This window comes from Nerophis lumbriciformis, linkage group LG02, assembly GCF_033978685.3.
Source record: "Nerophis lumbriciformis linkage group LG02, RoL_Nlum_v2.1, whole genome shotgun sequence".
Lineage (NCBI taxonomy): Eukaryota > Metazoa > Chordata > Actinopteri > Syngnathiformes > Syngnathidae > Nerophis > Nerophis lumbriciformis.
In genome coordinates this window covers 11070658-11092516 of record NC_084549.2, presented here as the reverse complement: position 1 = coordinate 11092516, position 21859 = coordinate 11070658, and the positions used below count along the sequence as shown (strand labels likewise).

Sequence of the window (21859 nt, the reverse complement as noted above, 5' to 3'; positions counted from 1 at the left end):
CGAATTAAACGCCTTTCTAATATTCGCTCTCGGAGCGATGACGTCACAACGGGAAGCAATCAGCCATTTTCTCAAAAACCGAGTCGAATCAGCTCTGTTATTTTCCGGGTTTTTTTCGACTGTTTTCCGTACCTCGGAGACATCATGCCTCGTCGGTGTGTTGTCGGAGGGTGTAACAACACGAACAGGGACGGATTCAGGTTGCGCCAGTGGCCCAAAGATGCGAAAGTGGCAAGAAATTGGACGTTTGTTCCGCACACTTTACCGACGAAAGCTATGCTACGACAGAGATGGCAAGAATGTGTGGATATCCTGCGACACTCAAAGCAGATGCATTTCCAACGATAAAGTCAAAGAAATCTGCCGCCAGACCCCCATTGAATCTGCCGGAGTGTGTGAGCAATTCAGGGACAAAGGACCTCGGTAGCACGGCAAGCAATGGCGGCAGTTTGTTCCCGCAGACGAGCGAGCTAAACCCCCTATCGACCCTAGCTTCCCTGGCCTGCTGACATCAACTCCAAAACTGTACAGATCAGCTTTCAGGAAAAGAGAGCGGATGAGGGTATGTCTACAGAATATATTAATTGATGAAAATTGGGCTGTCTGCACTCTGTTGCGTTTCATGACCTTTTCATCCCGGACGAGCCCCCAAATTGTTGCGTTTCATGACCTTTTGTTCCTCCCAGGGAATTCAAGTCACAAGTCGCTCCCAAGCTCTTTACGACACTTAAAGCTGAGTAGAAAAACCACCAGAGACAGAATAGGTATTTTGTAATATATTTGCAAAATTTTGCATATATACATTGAGACCAGTCCAGCATAGAACATTCAATCGCCCCGCTAAGATGGTCTGCCCCCCGAAAAACCCTCCTCCCTCTTAAGTCCCTGGCAGTCATGTCTCTCTAGCCAAAACAAATGTCCATTATCTCTCTCTCTAACATTCCTCACTTCAAGGTTAAGCACACAGTTTTGCAGACAACCAAAAGACCACATTTGGAAGAAAAACACTAGCTGTTTTGTAATATGAAAATTAAATGAAAAGAAGTAACATTTAAATTCGGATATATATAAATATCTGCCTCCGACAATTCTCAAAGTGCATGTTGTTGCCAAATGTATTTCATATGCTGTAAACCTAGTTCATAGTTGTTAGTTTCCTTTAATGCCAAACAAACACATACCAATCGTTGGTTAGAAGGCGATCGCCGAATTCGTCCTCGCTTTCTCCCGTGTCGCTGGCTGTCGTGTCGTTTTCGTCGGTTTCGCTTGCATACGGTTCAAACCGATATGGCTCAATAGCTTCAGTTTCTTCTTCAATTTCGTTTTCGCTACCTGCCTCCACACTACAACCATCCGTTTCAATACATGCGTAATCTGTTGAATCGCTTAAGCCGCTGAAATCCGAGTCTGAATCCGAGCTAATGTCGCTATAGCTTGCTGTTCTATGCACCATGTTTGTTTGTGTTGGCATCACTGTGTGACGTCACAGGAAAATGGACGGGTGTTCAACAGTCCGGGGGTCTCCGTTGTGGTATTTTAGGCTTCATAATGCGCCACACATTTTCAATGGGAGACAGGTCTGGACTACAGGCAGGCCAGTCTATTACCCGCACTCTTTTACTATGAAGCCACGTTGATGTAACACGTGGCTTGGCATTGTCGTGCTGAAATAAGCAGGGGCGTCCATGGTAACGTTGCTTGGATGGCAACATATGTTGCTCCAAAACCTGTATGTACATTTCAGCATTAATGGCGCCTTCACAGATGTGTAAGTTACCCATGTCTTGGGCACTAATACACCCCCATACCATCACACATGCTGGCTTTTCAACTTTGCGCCTATAACAATCCGGATGGTTCTTTTCCTCTTTGATCCGGAGGACACAACGTCCACAGTTTCCGAAAACAATTTGAAATGTGGACTCGTCAGACAACTGACTTTTCCACTTTGTATCAGTCCATCTTAGATGAGCTCAGGCCCAGCGAAGCCGACGGCGTTTCTGGGTGTTGTTGATAAACGGTTTTCGCCTTGAATAGGAGAGTTTTAACTTGCACTTACAGATGTAGCGACCAACTGTAGTTACTGACAGTGGGCTTCTGAAGTGTTCCTGAGCCCATGTGGTGATATCCTTTACACACTGATGTCGCTTGTTGATGCAGTACAGCCTGAGGGATCGAAGGTCACGGGCTTAGCTGCTTACGTGCAGTGATTTCTCTGAACCCTTTGATGATATTACGGACCGTAGATGGTGAAATCCCTAAATTCCTTGCAATAGCTGCTTGAGAAAGATTATTCTTAAACTGTTCAACAATTTGCTCACGCATTTGTTGACAAAGTGGTGACCCTCGCCCCATCCTTGTTTGTGAATGACGGAGCATTTCATGGAATCTACTTTAATACCCAATCACGGCACCCACCTGTTCCCAATTAGCCTGCACACCTGTGGGATGTTCCAAATAAGTGTTTGATGAGCATTCCTCAACTTTATCAGTATTTATTGCCACCTTTCCCAACTTCTTTGTCACGTGTTGCTGGCATCAAATTCTAAAGTTAATGATTATTTGCACACAAAAAAAAAGTTTATCAGTTTGAACATCAAATATGTTGTCTTTGTAGTGCATTCAATTGGATATGGGTTGAAAATGATTTGCAAATCATTGTATTCCGTTTATATTTACATCTAGCACAATTTCCCAACTCATATGGAAACGGGGTTTGTAGTTTTCCTAAAAAAAAAACATGTTCTTGTGGACATTTTGTACTGTAGTGCAGGGTTTTTTTTAACACTTTCCAGGCCAAGGACAAATGAAGTGATTACCCACTAATGTATCTTAGATATAGCTGTGTTATTAATTAAACTGGTTCTAAAAGTAACTCGTGAACCTGAGGCTTATGTCTCGTTTTTTTCTGTCGCGTAACAAAACTATGCATTTTGTGATTGATCAGATTTTTTTTACATTAATCGCTTATTTAATTTCCAATGTTAAATCAGCACTAAAACTGTCAGGTTTGTCACTGACAGTTTAGTTATGTTTTGAGTTTTTCCTCTGTTTGTCTTTATTTCCTGTCGGCGCTCTTATTTTGGTTATTTCCTACTTGTCTCCCTGAGTGCTGTGTCCCCTCAGCTGTGGCTGATTGGCACCTGCTCCACACCTGGTGTCAATCAGCCAGCTGCTATTTAAACCTGCCTTCTCCTCCAGTCACTGCTGGATTATTGTCGTTCCTACCTGTCGTGTCGTTGTTCTTAATACTTGTCGTTGTAGCTCTGTCTACTTTTGTTTCACTCTGCTCATGTCCTAGTTCCTTCGTGTCACAGTAAGTGTTTTTGTTTCTTGTCCACAGTTAGCCTCTGTGCTATTTTAGTTCCTAGCCAAGTTGGTTCTCCGCCTTGTGCGCGCCTTTTGTTGTTACCCTTTTGTTTGTTGTTTTGCCTTAGTGTTTAATTAAATCATGTTTTCTCACTCAATGCACGCCGTCATCTCTGCATCTTGGGGTTCGTCACCAGCAAACTGACAAAAACGATATTAACATTTTTTTTTTTTCACAAGGTAAGTGTCTTGAAGACTTCTGCTGGAGTGGTAATGCAAGTTATCATCCTCAAAGGCCACAGCAGGCAGTAAAATCCACAGCATTGCCAGTCAATCAGCACGTAACCTTAAAGCCGACACGTTCATTAGCAAACAATAACACAATCGTCCGCTGACCCGTGCCGGGAACACTATAACACCCCGGCGTCACTTCCAGCACACTGGAGGCGGAGCTTCATCGTTTCCTGTTGCACTCCTGTGACCTCCGGAGGGTTTTTCTTTTTGTGACTCACTTGTGACATTTGTGACGGCGGTGAACTGCACGGCCCTGGTTTTGTTTTGCTTCTTTCCGTGAATCATCATCGCCACCTTTCCCCCCGCCCCCCCCACCGAGACAGAGACGAAGTGATGTCAAGTATTGATAGAAACTCTCAATGATGTATTGAATTACAGGACAGCCTCTCTGTTCATATGTAACAGTGCTGGAATTTCATCATAGTTTAATCACGGCCTTATGTAATGAAACAGCAGCCAGATTTTTTATTTTATTTTTTTATTTTTTTATTTTTTACCCCCTTGTGATTTCTCTGAAGGAACAGTCAAGGATAAGAAGCATGTCTGCTTATAATTAGGCATGTGATATTTACTGTGGTAGGGAGCTGCTCACGGCTGATAAGAGCTTTTTTTTTATTCACTGCTTTACTCCCGTGTTTACTCCGCTAGACCTCTGCTGTTGTACTTACCTTTTGCTTTCTATTTCTGTCACTGTGTGTGTACGTGTGTGTGTAAGTGTGTGTCATGAACGCTGTGGTTCCTTCTGACTCACAAAAGTATGCCTCACAGTTCACCCCAAGTCAAGTAGTCCTATTAAATAGCACTCACTTGAATTAAAGACACTTAAAATCCTTTAATTTTCTCAAAAATCGACAGTGCGCCTTATGTCCCGGTGCGCCTAATGTACGTATTGATTCTGGTTGTGCTTACCGACTTCAAAGCAGTTTTATTTGGTACGTGGTGCAATGATAAGTGTGACCAGGCGATGGCAGTCACGCATAAGAGGTACGTGTGGACTGCAGGTGGACGCCTGTTCAATAAGTGACTCTAACACGTAAAAGCAAAACTTTGATGTTTTATTGAGAATATAGAAACATTACACTCAGTCCATCAAAATGTTTGAGTTTGACTTTTGTAAGCTACGAAGCCGCACCGCTTGGATTGTCGAAACAATACGGCTACCATAGTCAGACGTACTGTGCTTGAACATACGGTGACCGCAAAATGGCAGCTATTAGGAGACATTATCTGTCGTTTTGTTTCGACCTATTATGCAAAACCAACTTTTCTCACCTATTGGTACCTGCTGATTGGTATTTGGGATCTACATAAGGCCCGAAAATGTGCGTGTGTCCGCGCCGTAGTCAATATGCTCCTTCTTTTTCACTATCTTCTTGTTATGGGACATTCATTTTCCACTGTTGCCATTTCTAATGCAAAACAAAACCTTGATGTTTTATTGAGAATATAAAAACATTACACTCGGCGCTCCGAAATCCATCAAAATGTTTTAGTTTGATTTTGGTAGGCTACGAAGCCGCACCGCTTGGATTGTCGAAACATTACGGCTACCATAGTCAGACGTACTGTGCTTAAACATACGGTGACCGCAAAATGGCAGCTATTAGGAGACATTATCTGTCATTTTGTTTCAACATATTATGCAAAACCAAATTTTCTCACCTATTGGTACCTGCTGATTGGTATTTGGGATCTGCATAAGGTCCAAAAATGTGCGCGCGTCCGCGCCATAGTCAATAAGCTCCTTCTTTTTCACTATCCTCTTGTTATGGGGCATTCATTTTCCACTGTTGCCATTTCCAATACAAAGTAGCGTACAGTTCAAACTTAAATCCGTCAGTAGACTCGCTATGGAAGTGCTAAAAACTACCGGTACAACAAATATAACGGGGAGGAGATGCTGTCGAAGTGGAGCCATGTACCGTATTTTTCCGACTATAAGGCACACCTAAAATCCTTAGATTTTCCCAAAAATCGACAGTGCGCCTTATGTCCCGGTGCGCCTAATGTACGTATTAATTCTGGTTGTGCTTACCGACCTTGAAGCAGTTTTATTTAATACATGGTGCAAGGATAAGTGTGACCAGGCGATGGCAGTCACGCATAAGAGGTACGTGTGGACTGCAGGTGGACGCCTGTTCAATAAGTGACTCTAACACGTAAAAGCAGTACCAAAACGTTGATGTTTTATTGAGAATATAGAAACATTACACTCGGTCCATCAAAATGTTTTAGTTTGACTTTTGTAAGCTACGAAGCCGCACCGCTTGGATTGTCGAAACATTACGGCTACCATAGTCAGACGTACTGTGCTTGAACATACGGTGACCGCAAAATGGCAGCTATTAGGAGACATTATCTGTCGTTTTGTTTCGACCTATTATGCAAAACCAACTTTTCTCACCTATTGGTACCTGCTGATTGGTATTTGGGATCTACATAAGGCCCGAAAATGTGCGTGTGTCCGCGCCGTAGTCAATATGCTCCTTCTTTTTCACTATCTTCTTGTTATGGGACATTCATTTTCCACTGTTGCCATTTCTAATGCAAAACAAAACCTTGATGTTTTATTGAGAATATAAAAACATTACACTCGGCGCTCCGAAATCCATCAAAATGTTTTAGTTTGATTTTGGTAGGCTACGAAGCCGCACCGCTTGGATTGTCGAAATATTACGGCTACCATAGTCAGACGTACTGTGCTTAAACATACGGTGACCGCAAAATGGTACCTATTAGGAGACATTATCTGTCGTTTTGTTTCGACCTATTATGCAAAACCAGCTTTTCTTACATAATGGTGCCTGCTGATGTGTATTTGTGATCTGCATAAGTCCCGAAAATTTGCCTGCGTACGCCATTGTAGTCCGCGCCGTAGTCAATAAGCTCCTTCTTTTTCACTATCTTCTTGGTATGGGGCATTAATTTTCCACTGTTGCCATTTCTAATACAAAGCAAAACTCTGATGTTTTATTGAGAATATAGAACAGTACACTCGGCGCTCCGAAATCCATCAAAATGTTTTAGTTTGACTTTGGTAGGCTACGAAGCCGCACCGCTTGGATTATCGAAACATTATGGCTACCATAGTCAGACGTACTGTGCTTAAACATACGGTGACCGCAAAGTGGCAGCTATTAGGAGACATTATCTGTCATTTTGTTTCGATCTATTATACAAAACCAACTTTTCTCACCTATTGGTGCCTGCTGATTGGTATTTGGGATCTGCATAAGTCCCGAAAATTTGCTTGCGTCCGCCATTGTAGTCTGCGCCGTAGTCAATAAGCTCCTTCTTTTTCACTATCCTCTTGTTATGGGGCATTCATTTTCCACTGTTGCCATTTCAAAGACAAAGTAGCGTACAGTTCAAACTTAAATCCGTCAGTAGACTCGCTATGGAAGTGCTAAAAACTACCGGTACAACAAAGATAACGGGGAGGAGATGCTGTCGAAGTGGAGCCATGTACCGTATTTTTCCGACTATAAGGCACACCTAAAATCCTTAGATTTTCTCAAAAATCGACAGTGCGCCTTATGTCCCGGTGCGCCTAATGTACGTATGAATTCTGGTTGTGCTTACCGACCTCGAAGCAGTTTTATTTGGTACATGGTGCAAGGATAAGTGTGACCAGGCGATGGCAGTCACGCATAAGAGGTACGTGTGGACTGCAGGTGGACGCCTGTTCAATAAATGACTCTAACATGTAAAAGCAGTACCAAAACTTTGATGTTTTATTGAGAATATAGAAACATTACACTCGGTCCATCAAAATGTTTTAGTTTGACTTTTGTAAGCTACGAAGCCGCACCGCTTGGATTGTCGAAACAATATGGCTACCATAGTCAGACGTACTGTGCTTGAACATATGGTGACCGCAAAATGGCAGCTATTAGGAGACATTATCTGTCATTTTGTTTCGACCTATTATGCAAAACCAACTTTTCTCACCTATTGGTACCTGCTGATTGGTATTTGGGATCTGCATAAGTCCCGAAAATTTGCTTGCGTCCGCCATTGTAGTCTGCGCCGTAGTCAATAAGCTCCTTCTTTTTCACTATCCTCTTGTTATGGGGCATTCATTTTCCACTGTTGCCATTTCCAATACAAAGTAGCGTACAGTTCAAACTTAAATCCGTCAGTAGACTCGCTATGGAAGTGCTAAAAACTACCGGTACAACAAAGATAACGGGGAGGAGATGCTGTCGAAGTGGAGCCATGTACCGTATTTTTCCGACTATAAGGCACACCTAAAATCCTTAGATTTTCTCAAAAATCGACAGTGCGCCTTATGTCCCGGTGCGCCTAATGTACGTATGAATTCTGGTTGTGCTTACCGACCTCGAAGCAGTTTTATTTGGTACATGGTGCAAGGATAAGTGTGACCAGGCGATGGCAGTCACGCATAAGAGGTACGTGTGGACTGCAGGTGGACGCCTGTTCAATAAGTGACTCTAACACGTAAAAGCAGTACCAAAACTTTGATGTTTTATTGAGAATATAGAAACATTACACTCGGTCCATCAAAATGTTTTAGTTTGACTTTTGTAAGCTACGAAGCCGCACCGCTTGGATTGTCGAAACAATACGGCTACCATAGTCAGACGTACTGTGCTTGAACATATGCTGACCGCAAAATGGCAGCTATTAGGAGACATTATCTGTCATTTTGTTTCGACCTATTGTGCAAAACCAACTTTTCTCACCTATTGGTACCTGCTGATTGGTATTTAGGATCTGCATAAGGTCCGAAAATGTGCGCGCGTCCGCGCCGTCGTCAATATGCCTCTTTCTTTTTCACGATTTTCTTGTTATGGGGCATTCACTTTCCACTGTTGCCATTTCAAATACAAAACACAACTCTGATGTTTTATTGAGAATATAGAAACATTACACTCGGCGCTCCGAAATCCATCAAAATGTTTTAGTTTGATTTTGGTAAGCTACAAAGCCGCACCGCTTGGATTATCGAAACATTACAACTACCATAGTCAGACGTACTGTGCTTAAACATACGGTGACCGCAAAGTGGCAGCTATTAGGAGACATTATCTGTCGTTTTGTTTCGACCTATTATGCAAAACTTACACTTACAATGACAATAACAGAAAATATTTTTTTTCATGAACTGTGTACTTGTATTGTTTGTCTGGGTGGAGGTCCTGCTTTGGAAATAATTTGTACCCTTTTCAGACATTGCATTTAGTTCCCATTAAAACATTCACATGTTGCACAATGAGATGTAAGCAGGGGATCATGTGTACATTCCTGCAACTTCCTGTTTGTAAAACATATATTCTTATTAGTATTTATTTAATATACTAACATTTATATTTATAAATTAAGATTCCTAATAAATGACACTAGAATAAGCACACATTTGATTGGTAAATCATAGTGTAACGACCTGGAATGACACTTTATGTGTGGTGTTGGAGTTGTCCGACTTTTTGTGTGGCTGTAAACGCATCACTGGCTAAGTGCCATATGTGCATGTGTTGGCGCAAGTGAGAAAGAGCGAGCGGCTGCTGTTGATATAACAAAGTTGCTTTTGGTCTGGTTTGTACTGCAGAAAATGACCACATTTGCTAGATATAATTTTTTTTACTAATGTTTTGGTGATGTGTTTATGGCCGACAATAAAGAGTTTTGCTCAGTAAAGTGATGGATGGAATTCATGTCCTCAAAGCGTCTCGTTGGACGTTACAATATTTCTAAAAATGATGACGAAAACTGTTTTCTCTGTCGTGTCCGTGTGTCGAAAATTGTTATGCGCTTGTTTTTTTTATTTGATTTTGTGCGCGGCATAGATTTGCCGTGCGCAGAGGACGCTTGAGCAGTGCGCAATTGCACAGGCGCGCACCTGGACGTGACGACAGGCTGTCCTCACTCAGGTCCGCACAGACCTGGAGGGGGCGTGCCTTAAGTCCGTCTAGAAACCTGGAGAAAATCGGGAGGGTTGGCAAGTATGCCTACATCCACATCCTGCACTCGCTGGGTCGCCATATTTGAACCGCCGTCATTTCCCCCCCCCCCACACCACCCCCCACTGGAGCGGCGGCGACCCTTTTTGGCCGCCCTCTCGGTTGTCATTGTGCATTATTGTTTGGTGTCCATGCTGATTTCTGATTAAAAAATGTGCATATTTGAACCCCACAGAAACCAGCACCTGCAGGAGATGTCAGACTGACTCAGGTAGAGCTCCCCTCTCTTCCTGGCTGCAGCATCTCTTGGCTTGTGACATACACATGCATAAATACATATACCCTGGAAGGGGGCTGGGGACCCCCGCCCACTCCCTTCCATCGCCACCTGTTCTCTGTCTGGCATCCATCCGCCCCACCCGCCAACCCCCCCTCCACCCACCCTCTTCTCTGTGTGTCCTGCCAGAGGTCACGGATGAGATTGAGTCAAAGGAAGTGCGTTCTACACAGGCAAAAAAAAAAAAGCACATCTTGACACATTTACAGCTCTGTAAAAGGTGTTAGTAGTTTTATTCCAGGCCTGGTTGAAGTTGTTCTGCCTTCAAGCGGTTGAGACTAAAGCACATTTGATATGCTCTTACCTTAGGGGGGGGTATCACTGCTTAAATGGCTTCCATTCCATTCCCGCAATCAGCATGACTCCCCCCACCCATCCGCGGGATTTTTTTTATTTTTTTTATTATCCCTCCATTTTTCTCGTTTGCATAATATTTAGCGCCCACTCGGCATAGATTTACCTGCCAGTGTGTTGCAGATGTTGCCTTTAATCATCCCACACATTGTCTCACAGGGCTGCTGTGTCTGTGGCTGCAAATTGTCATGTAGTCTTTGCCTCTTTTGTCTCGTGTTTATCGGCTCAAACACAACAGAGCTGCATGCACTTTTTACATGTTTGCTATCAAAGCTCGTCGGGAAGGGAGTCAAGGTGCCGCCGCTGCGCCGCCGGCGATAAGAGTGGTGCAATATGTGCGTGGCATCGGTGGATGGAGCTAATGTACTGAGGCGGATTTCCCTTCTTTGGCACTTTGTGGTCACGTGCCTGTGCCGCTGCAGCAAATCCGCACCGCTTTGGTTTGACGTTTCACAGCAGGCGAGGCTTCAAATCACTCCGGGGTCCATAAAAAAGGCACTCCTCGCACTATGAAATAAACCTCTGTCCACATGTGCAGGCTGTCGTGTGCATGCCAGAGCAACAGGTGGTGCTGTGGCCCGAAACCAGTGGTCCTTAACCTTGTTGGAGGTACCGAACCCCACCAGTTTCATATGCGCATTCACCGAACCCTTCTTTAGTGAAAACCAAAATTTAGTTTTTTTTTCAAATTCAAGACAAAGTTATATGTTTTTGGTAACACTTTAGTATGGGGAACATATTCTAAGTAACAAAGACTTAATTTAGAGTTATTTGGTTAGGGTTAAAGGGGAACATTATCACAATTTCAGAATGGTTAAAACCATTAAAAATCAGTTCCCAGTGGCTTATTATATTTTTCGAAGATTTTTTCAAAATTTTACCCATCACGCAATATCCCTAAAAAAAGCTTCAAAGTGCCTGATTTTAACCATCGTTATAAACACCCGTCCATTTTCCTGTGACGTCACATAGTGAAGCCAACACAAACAAACATGGCGGAAAGAACAGCAAGCTATAGCGACATTAGCTCGGATTCAGACTCGGATTTCAGCGGCTTAAGCGATTCAACAGATTACGCATGTATTGAGACGGATGGTTGTAGTGTGGAGGCAGGTAGCGAAAAATTGAAGAAGAAACTGAAGCTATTGAGCCATATCGGTTTGAACCGTATGCAAGCGAAACCGACGAAAACGACACGACAGCCAGCGACACGGGAGAAAGCGAGGACGAATTCGGCGATCGCCTTCTAACCAACGATTGGTATGTGTTTGTTTGGCATTAAAGGAAACTAACAACTATGAATTAGGTTTACAGCATATGAAATACATTTGGCAACAACATGCACTTTGAGAGTGCAGACAGCCCATTTTTCATCAATTAATATATTCTGTAGACATACCCTCATCCGCGCTCTTTTCCTGAAAGCTGATCTGTCCAGTTTTGGAGTTGATGTCAGCAGGCCAGGGAAGCTAGGGTCGATAGGGGGTTTAGCTCGCTCGTCTGCGGGAACAAACTGCCGCCATTGTTTGCCATGCTACCGAGGTCCTTTGTCCCTGAATTGCTCACACACTCCGGCAGATTCAATGGGGGTCTGGCGGCAGATTTCTTTGACTTTATCGTTGGAAATGCATCTGCTTTGAGTGTCGCAGGATATCCACACATTCTTGCCATCTCTGTCGTAGCATAGCTTTCGTCGGTAAAGTGTGCGGAACAAACGTCCAATTTCTTGCCACTTTCGCATCTTTGGGCCACTGGCGCAACTTGAATCCGTCCCTGTTCGTGTTGTTACACCCTCCGACAACACACCGACGAGGCATGATGTCTCCAAGGTACGGAAAACAGTCGAAAAAACGGAAAATAACAGAGCTGATTTGACTCGGTGTTTGAGAAAATGGCGGATTGCTTCCCGAGAGCGAATATTAGAAAGGCGTTTAATTCGCCAAAATTCACCCATTTAGAGTTCAGAAATCGGTTAAAAAAATATATGGTCTTTTTTCTGCAACATCAAGGTATATATTGACGCTTACATAGGTCTGGTGATAATGTTCCCCTTTAAGGTTAGAGGGTTAGGGTTTAGGCATTAAACCCTAACCCTAATAAGGCATTAATAAGTACTTAATAATGACTAGTTAAGAGAAAATGTTACTAATTTTCATGTTAAAAAGCAACTAATTAATGGTGAATATGTTCCCCATACTAAAGTGTTACCATGTTTTATTACAGGCATTAATAAGTACTTAATAATGACTAGTTAAGAGAAAATATGTTACTAATTTGCATGTTAATAAGCAACTAATTAATGGTGAATATGTTCCCCATACTAAAGTGTTACCATGTTTTAATACTGGTGCACTACGTGAGTTGTTGTCAATGTGTGGACTGTGGGGTGGGGGAAAGTTGGAACGGACAAGGCGTGAAGGTAAGGACATATTTATTTTAACACTATCAAAAGGAACAAACGAAAAGCGCGCACAAGGGCGGAAGTACAAACTTGACTATGAACAAAATTAACACATAAACAGACTAAGGGCATGAAACAAAACTTACTTGGTCAAGCATGGAAAGATCATAGAACTATGGCATGGACGCGTAATCATGGAGGTATCAGAGTTAATGTCGCCAGGCTGACTTCCTGGCAACTATGGGCTTAAATAATACAGACGCGATTAGTGACAGGTACGCGAGTGCAAAACGTGAGACAGGTGAAACTAATGAGTAGTCATGGTGACAAGGCAAAGGAGTGAAAGCAGGAACTAAAAAGTGTCCAAAAACCAAGCAGAACATAACTAAACAAAAACATGATCAACAGACATGACAGTTGTGTGGTCCTCTGTGTTTTTAAATGTGTATTTCTATTTACTGTTTTAATTGGTTTTACCCTTTAAAATTGTCTTTAATCATATTTATTTTTGTATTGTTTTTATATTTATTTATTTTGTTTTTAATCAGTCATTGGTAGAGCTAAGGATAGTATTTGAATCTTGTTTTTGATATTTGTGTGCAGCACTTTGGAAACATTTTTGTTGTTTAAATGTTCTATATAAATAAAATGATTTTATTTTTATTTTTATTAAGGATCCCCATTAGTTGGTCACCAATGAAAACATATATTCATATATTACATAAAGGCTATTATTTGCGCACTATTGACAAGTGATGCACCGAAATTAGGCCTTAAATAGACTTTGAGCACCGAATCCGGCGCACACGGGTGACGTAGCTCGCCCAAAGCTGACGAAAAAGTCACATTCGGGTCACATTGCGTTTAGACAAGTCACATTTGGAAAGATCAGATTCCAATCGGATTTGGACTACCTCCTGATGTGGCCTGAATCTGATGCCAAAAGATCAGATTTTAAGCACTTTCCATCGTTTAGACCGGCAATAAAAATCAGTTCTGTGTCACTTGAAGGCAAAAAAATCAGATTTGGTGTTCAGTGCACTGCAAAAACTGAAATCGAAGTAAAATTAAATATCTCAAATAAGGGTGATATTTGCTTATTTTCTGTCTGATAAGATCATTCTTCTCACTAAGCAGATTTTATGTTAAAGTGTTTTACTTGTTTTAAGTGTTTTGGTCCTAATTGATCTCAGTAAGATATTACAGCTTGTTGCTGAGATTTGATGACCTATATTGAGTAAAACATGCTTAAAACTAGAATATCAACTGTTGCAAAGCTGTGTCATCAACACTCACAAGTATAAAACTACTTTTTTAAAGTCATAATTTCTTATTTCAAGCATGAAAAAAAAAAATCATGACTTTGACACAATTGTGTCTCATAATTAAAACAGATGACAGCCAAATGGACTTTGCTGTTTTATTTTCAATGAAACAATAGAAAACACATACTCATATAGTAGTACAGTTGTTATTGGTGAGAATATACTTATTTTAAGGTATTGTTTGGATTCATTGAGGTTAGTTAATTTTACTGGTTTTGGAAAGTCTTGACAAGCCAAATGTTCTTGTTCTATTGGCAGATAATTTTGCTTAGTTCAAATAAAATACACTGCAAAAAGTCAGTGTTCAAAAACAAGAAAACAAAGTACAAAAATTAGGGGTATTTTATTTGAACTAAGCAAAATTATCTGCCAATAGAACAAGAAAATTTGGCTTGTCAAAACTTTCGAAAACAAGTAAAATTAACTAAACTCAATTAACCCAAAAATACCTTAAAATAAGTATATTCTCACTAATAACAAGTGCACTTTTCTTGGTAGAGAAAAAAAAGAGACCTTTTTGCTCAATATGTTGAAAAATATTCTTAAATGAAGTAAATGCTAGTGCCATTATCTTGACATAATGATATGCACTCGGCATTACATTTCTTGAAACCAGCAAACTTATACTAAAAACTAATTTATTGTTCTTAATGGAAAGGCAACAAGGCAACCGCTTGTTACTCTCGGGGTCTCCTAGCCGCTCAGGCAAATCATATGGTCTAAAAATGCATTTTTCCATCGATAACATGACATCATCGCACCAAGTACGTGCTCTTTCAGTCAATTAGTGCGCATATACACAGCCCAACCAGGCAAAAAAATGTTAATTGTAATTTTGAAGAATTCATCTGAATGTGCATGAACTATTTCTGTTCAAAATTGTTAGAAATGTCAAATGTTTAAATATTAACTGTCAGTTTACTGTACTGTGCCAACTGTACTATTGTATGAGTACGTATTTTGTATTGTTTCATTGAAAATAAAACAGCAAAGTCCATTTGGCTGTCATCTGTTTTAATTATGAGACACAATTGTGTCAAAGTCATGATTTTTGTTTTTCATGCTTGAAATAAGAAATTAATACTTTAAAAAAAAGTAGTTTTATACTTGTGAGTGTTGATGACACAGCTTTGCAACAGTTGATATTCTAGTTTCAAGAATGTTTTACTCAATATAGGTCATCAAATCTCAGCAACAAGCTGTAATATCTTACTGAGATCATTTAGGACCAAAACCCTTGAAGCAGTGGTTCTTAACCTTGTTGGAGGTACCGAACCCCACCCCATATGCGCATTTACTGAACACTTTTGTCTTCAAATTCAAGACAAAGTTATATGTTTTTGGTAACACTTTAGTATGGGGAACATATTCTAAATAACAAAGACTTAATTTACAGTTATTTGGTTAGGGTTAGGGTTAGGGTTAGGGTTAGAGGGTTAGGGCCAGGGTTAGAGGGTTAGGGTTATAATAAGGCCATCCTGAATAAGGCATTAATAAGTACCGTATTTTTCGGAGTATAAGTCGCACTGGAGTAAAAGTCGCACCTGCCGAAAATGCACAATAAAGAAGGAAAAAAACATATATAAGCCCGGCCAAACTATGAAAAAAACTGCGACTTATAGTCCGAAAAATACGGTACTTAATAATGACTAGTTAAGAGCCAATATGTTACTAATTTGCATGTTAATAAGCAACTAATTAATGGTGAATATGTTCCCCATACTAAAGTGTTACCATGTTTTATTACTGGTGCACAAAATGAACCGTGCATGAACAACCATCCATCCATTTTCTACCGCTTGTCCCTTTCGGGGTGGCGGGGGGTCGCTGGAGCCTATCTCAGCTGCATTTGGGCGGAAGGCGGGGTACACCCTGGACAAGTCGCCACCTCATCGCAGGGCCAACACAGATAGACAGACAACATCCACACACTAGGGCCAATTTAGTGTTGCCAATCAACCTATCCCCAGGTGCATGTCTTTGGAGGTGGGAGGAAGCCGGAGTACCCGTAGGGAACCCACGCAGTCACGGGGAGAACATGCAAACTCCATACAGAAAGATCCCGAGCCCGGGATTGAACTCAGGACCTTCGTATTGTGAGGCAGACGCACTAACCCCTCTTCCACCGTGCTGCCCCGTGCATGAACATCACCTTGTTCAAAGAACAAAACCAACAGTGCATAAACTCACAACAAATTACACACCTGCAAATCAGTGTGACTTCTGCTGTTGCCGTATCCGTAATACGCCGATAGGGAGAAGTTTTTATATACACAATGAGTCGGGTGTGTCTCGACCTCCGCCGAACCCCTGAGCCCGACTCACCGAACCCCTAGGGTCCGATCGAACCCAGGTTAAGAACCACTGCCTTAAACTGTCATAGGATAGGATAGGATTGTCATGATCTGTGGTCTGGATCATGTTCTTGTTATTTTCTGTTAGTTTTAAGACTTAGACCGAGATTTCATACATTGACATCCTTCAGCAAAAATCAACAAAACAAAAGTTTACTAAAAACAGTCACTTTTGTCTCTTTGAGCTGTAATTTGACCCCCTTAACATACTTCAAAACTCACCAAACTGGACACACACATCAGGACTGGCAAAAATTGCGATCCAATAAAAAACCCAACCCCAAAACTCAAAATTGCGCTCTAGCGCCCCCTAGGAAGAAAACACAGACACTAACTGCTCCTGGGAAGAAAACTCAGACAAAACTGCCTGTAACTTCCAATAGAGACATGAAACAAAAACGTCTATGTAGGTCTCACTTAGACCTACATTTCATATATTGACAACCCCCCTCAAAAATCAACAGGAAGTTTGCAATTCCCCCTTCAAAACAAAGGTTTTGTAAAAACTGGTCACCTTTTTTCAAACATTATCTCCTCTGAGCGCGTTTGTCGTGTCGGCTTCAAACTAGCACAGGAGAGAGACTGAACCCTTCTGATTAAAAGTTGACCAAATACTTTTAATTACTGCTCCGGTTTGGATTTTATGTGCCGTCAAAGTCGGTCCCGTCCATCGCTGCTTGCAGCTTTAATTAGGGACCGCAATGTCCCTTTGGGACAGAGGACCCTATTGTATTTCGTGCGTTTTATTAGGGACCGCAATGTCCCTTTGGGACAGAGGACCCTATTGTAATTGTAAGGTTTTATTATTCTTTATTATACCGCCGCCTCTTTGAGCTGTAATTTGACCCCCTTAACATGCTTCACAACTCACCATATTTGACACACACATCAGGACTGGCGAAAATTGCGATCTAATCAAAAAACCTAGCCCCAAAACTCAAAATTGCACTCTAGCGCCCCCTAGGAAGAAAACACAGACAACACTGCCTGTAACTCCCACGAGGAATGTCGGAGAGACATGAAACAAAAACCTCTATGTAGGTCTGACTTAGACCGAGATTTCATACATTGACATCCTTCAGCAAAAATCAACAAAACAAAAGTTTACTAAAAACAGTCACTTTTGCCTCTTTGAGCTGTAATTTGACCCCCTTAACATACTTCAAAACTCACCAAACTGGACACACACATCAGGACTGGCAAAAATTGCGATCCAATAAAAAACCCAACCCCAAAACTCAAAATTGCACTCTAGCGCCCCCTAGGAAGAAAACACAGACACAACTGCTCCTAGGAAGAAAACTCAGACAAAACTGCCTGTAACTTCCAATAGAGACATGAAACAAAAACCTCTATGTAGGTCTCACTTAGACCTACATTTCATATATTGACAACCCCCCTCAAAAATCAACAGGAAGTTTGCAATTCCCCCTTCAAAACAAAGGTTTTGTAAAAACTGGTCACCTTTTTTCAAACATTATCTCCTCTGAGCGCGTGTGTCGTGTCGGCTTCAAACTAGCACAGGAGAGAGACTGAACCCTTTTGATTAAAAGTTGACCAAATAGTTTTAATTACTGCTCCGGTTTGGATTTTATGTGCCGTCAAAGTCGGTCCCGTCCATCGCTGCTTGCAGCTTTAATTTATTCTTGTTTTTGAACACTGACTTTTAAATGCATCGCTGTGCTGTGCTGACTTGAGGATTGCCAACCGGCGATAAGTGCTTCCTGTTTTGTTTGAGCAAAGGCATTTCCTCAGGACTGCATATTCCAGCTTTCTAGGAACGCCACGCTTCCTGGAAGTTGAATTAAACGCGACGCCAATTCGTCGAGGAAAGAACTAGAACATAACCAAGTGCGACCGCTTTCATGTCTCTCCACTTCCCCAGGCCTGTCCGCACATGATCACTTTTCACCGGAGTTGCCATTCGATCCTCAACATTCGTAGCGATGCGCGGGCCAAAGATGGAAGAGAAAACATCCTGACATTCAACACTCGCTTGCGTCTATTCCCAGATCTCTCCAGTTGCACTATTTACTCACGGGCCAGCCGGCGTTTGCTCCGGTGCAACACCCTAAATCACTGTCCTGCCATCTAGTCTGCACAGTTTGACTTGTACTGTGCTTCGACTCCTCAACACAAGTTGTGTTGGACTGTGCTATTGTTTTTCAGACAAATGCACTATTATTTAACCTCATGAGTCAGATTGACTTGACATTTCTCACACGGCTGCAGGATCACCTGCTGTAACTGCAACAAGAAATTGGGTGCACTTGACTGTAAAACTTGAGGAAGATTGGTTAAAGTAAAAGTACCAATGATTGTGGTGAAATGTGTCCTCTGCATTTGACCCCCTTGTTCACCCCCTGGGAGGTGAGGGGAGCAGTGGGCAGCAGCGGTGGCCACGCCCGGGAATCATTTTTGGTGATTTAACCCCCAATTCCAACCCTTGATGCTGAGTGCCAAGCAGGGGGGTAATGGGTCCCCTTTTTATAGTCTTTGGTTGGTTGTCCCGATACCACTATTTTGGTACCGGTGCCAAAATGTGTTTCGATACTTTTCGAAACTTTTCTAAATAAAGGGGACCACAAAAAAATGTCATTATAGGCTTTATTTTAACAAAAAAATCTTAGGGTACAATAAACATATGTTTCTTATTACAATCGAAAAACAATTTTGTCCTTAAATAAAATAGTGAACAAACTAGACCAGTGATCCCCAACCACCGGGCCGCAGCCTGGTACCGGTCCGTGGATCGATTGGTACCGGGCCGCACAAGAAATTAAAACAAAATATATATATATATATATATATATATATATATACAGGTAAAAGCCAGTAAATTAGAATATTTTGAAAAACTTGATTTATTTCAGTAATTGCATTCAAAAGGTGTAACTTGTACATTATATTTATTCATTGCACACAGACTGATGCATTCAAATGTTTATTTCATTTAATTTTGATGATTTGAAGTGGCAACAAATGAAAATCCAAAATTCCGTGTGTCACAAAATTAGAATATTGTGTAAGGGTTAAATTTTGAAGACACCTGGTGCCACAAACTAATCAGCTGATTAACTCAAAACACCTGCAAAGGGCTTTAAATGGTCTCTCAGTCCAGTTCTGAAGCCTACACAAACATGGGGAAGACTTCAGATTTGACAGCTGTCCAAAAGGCAACCATCGACACATTGCACAAGGAGGGAAAGACCCAAAAGGTTATTGCTGAAGAGGCTGGCTGTTCTCAGAGCTCTGTGTCCAAACACATTAATGGAGAGGCAAAGGGAAGGAAAAACTGTGGTCAGAAAAAGTGTACAAGCGATAGGGATCACCGCGCCCTGGTCAAGATTGTGAAAAAAAAAACATTCAAAAATGTGGGGGAGATTCGGAAGGAGTGGACAGGTGCTGGAGTCAGTGCTTCAAGATCCACCACCAAGAGACGCTTGAAAGACATAGGTTTCAACTGCCGCATACCTCGTGTCAAGCCACTGTTGACCAAGAAACAGCGCGAAAAGCGTCTCACCTGGGCTAAGGAAAAAAAGAGCTGGACTGCTGCTGAGTGGTCCAAAGTCATGTTTTCTGACGAAAGCAAATTTTGCATTTCCTTTGGAAATCGAGGTCCCAGAGTCTGGAGGAAGACAGGAGAGGCACAGGATCCACGTTGCCTGAAGTCTAGTGTAAAGTTTCCACCATCAGTGATGGTTTGGGGTGCCATGCCATCTGCTGGTGTTGGTCCACTCTGTTTCCTGAGATCCAGGGTCAACGCAGCCGTCTACCAGCAAGTTTTAGAGCACTTCATGCTTCCTGCTGCTGACCTGCTCTATGGAGATGGAGATTTCAAGTTCCAACAGGACTTGGCGCCTGCACACAGCGCAAAATCTACCCGTGCCTGGTTTACGGACCATGGTATTTCTGTTCTAAATTGGCCCGCCAACTCCCCTGACCTTAGTTAGCCCCATAGAAAATCTGTGGGGTATTGTGAAAAGGAAGATGCAGAATGCCAGACCCAAAAACGCAGAAGAGTTGAAGGCCACTATCAGAGCAACCTGGGCTCTCATAACACCTGAGCAGTGCCAGAAACTCTTCGACTCCATGCCACGCCGCATTAACGCAGTAATTGAGGCAAAAGGAGCTCCAACCAAGTATTGAGTATTGTACATGCTCATATTTTTCATTTTCATACTTTTCAGTTGGCCAACATTTCTAAAAATCCCTTTTTTGTATTAGCCTTAAGTAATATTCTAATTTTGTGACACACGGAATTTTGGATTTTCATTTGTTGCCACTTCAAATCATCAAAATTAAATGAAATAAACATTTGAATGCATCAGTCTGTGTGCAATGAATAAATATAATGTACAAGTTACACCTTTTGAATGCAATTACTGAAATAAATCAAGTTTTTCAAAATATTCTAATTTACTGGCTTTTACCTGTAGATCAATACAGTCTGCAGGGATTCAGTCCGTAAGCACACATGATTGAATTTTTTTATGACAAAAATAAAAAAATAAAAAATAATAAAAAAATACCAAACCCTAAAGAGTGTTATTTCATGTCTAACTGGCTCTTGTAATGCTGAAAAATGTAATTTGAAGGTAGTAATTTTCAAGCGTTGACCGGTCCGCAGTTACAAAAAGGTTGGGGACCACTGTACTAGACAACTTGTCTTTTAGTAGTAAGTAAACAAACAAAGGCTCCTATTTAGAGATGTCCGATAATATCGGGCTGCTTTAAAATGTAATATCGGAAATTATCGGTATCGGTTTCAAAAAGTAAAATTTTCGACTTTTTCAAACGCCGCTGTACGAGAAGTACAGAGCGCCAATAAACCTTAAAGGCACTGCCTTTGCGTGCCGGCCCAGTCACATAATATCTACGACTTTTTACACACACAAGTGAATGCAAGCATACTTGGTCAACAGCCATACAGGTCACACTGAGGGTGGCCATATAAACAACTTTAACACTGTTACAAATATGTGCCACACTGTGAACCCACACCAAACAAGAATGACAAACACAATTCGGGAGAACATCCGCACCGTAACACAACAGAACAAATACCCAGAACCCCTTGCAGCACTAACTCTAACAATAACAATATACACCCCCGCTACCCTCTACCCCCCGCCACACTCCACCTCAACCTCCTCATGCTCTCTCAGGGAGAGCATGTCCCAAATTCCAAGCTGCTGTTTTGAGGCATGTTAAAAAAAAATAATGCACTTTGTGACTTCAATAATAAATATGGCAGTGCCATGTTGGCATTTTTTTTCCATAACTTGAGTTGATTTATTTTGGATAAACCTTGTTACATTGTTTAATGCATCCAGCGAGGCATCACAACAAAATTAGGTATAATAATGTGTTAATTCCACGACTGTATATATCGGTATCGGTTGATATCGGAATCGGTAATTAAGAGTTGGACAATATCGGATATCGGCAAAAAAGCCATTATCGGACATCTCTACTCCTAATTGGTCTGCTGACTTATGCAGTAACATATTGTGTCGTTTTCCATTCTATAATTTTGTCAACATTATGAGGGACAACCT

At 41.6% G+C, this 21859-nt stretch overlaps 1 protein-coding gene across 2 annotated transcripts in view; it reads left to right on the top strand.

Moving 5' to 3' along the window:
- The window catches only part of zmiz1a (zinc finger, MIZ-type containing 1a), a 564484-nt gene that overhangs the window by 514430 nt on the left and 28195 nt on the right, over positions 1-21859 (top strand). The window contains exon 9 of one of the 2 annotated variants that reach the window (XM_061937708.1): positions 9763-9798. The exons of the other annotated variant lie outside the window; for it this stretch is intronic. Coding sequence (XP_061793692.1) covers positions 9763-9798 — 36 coding nt within the window. The remainder of the gene's footprint in view (positions 1-9762; positions 9799-21859) is intronic. 2 annotated transcript variants of the gene reach the window in all.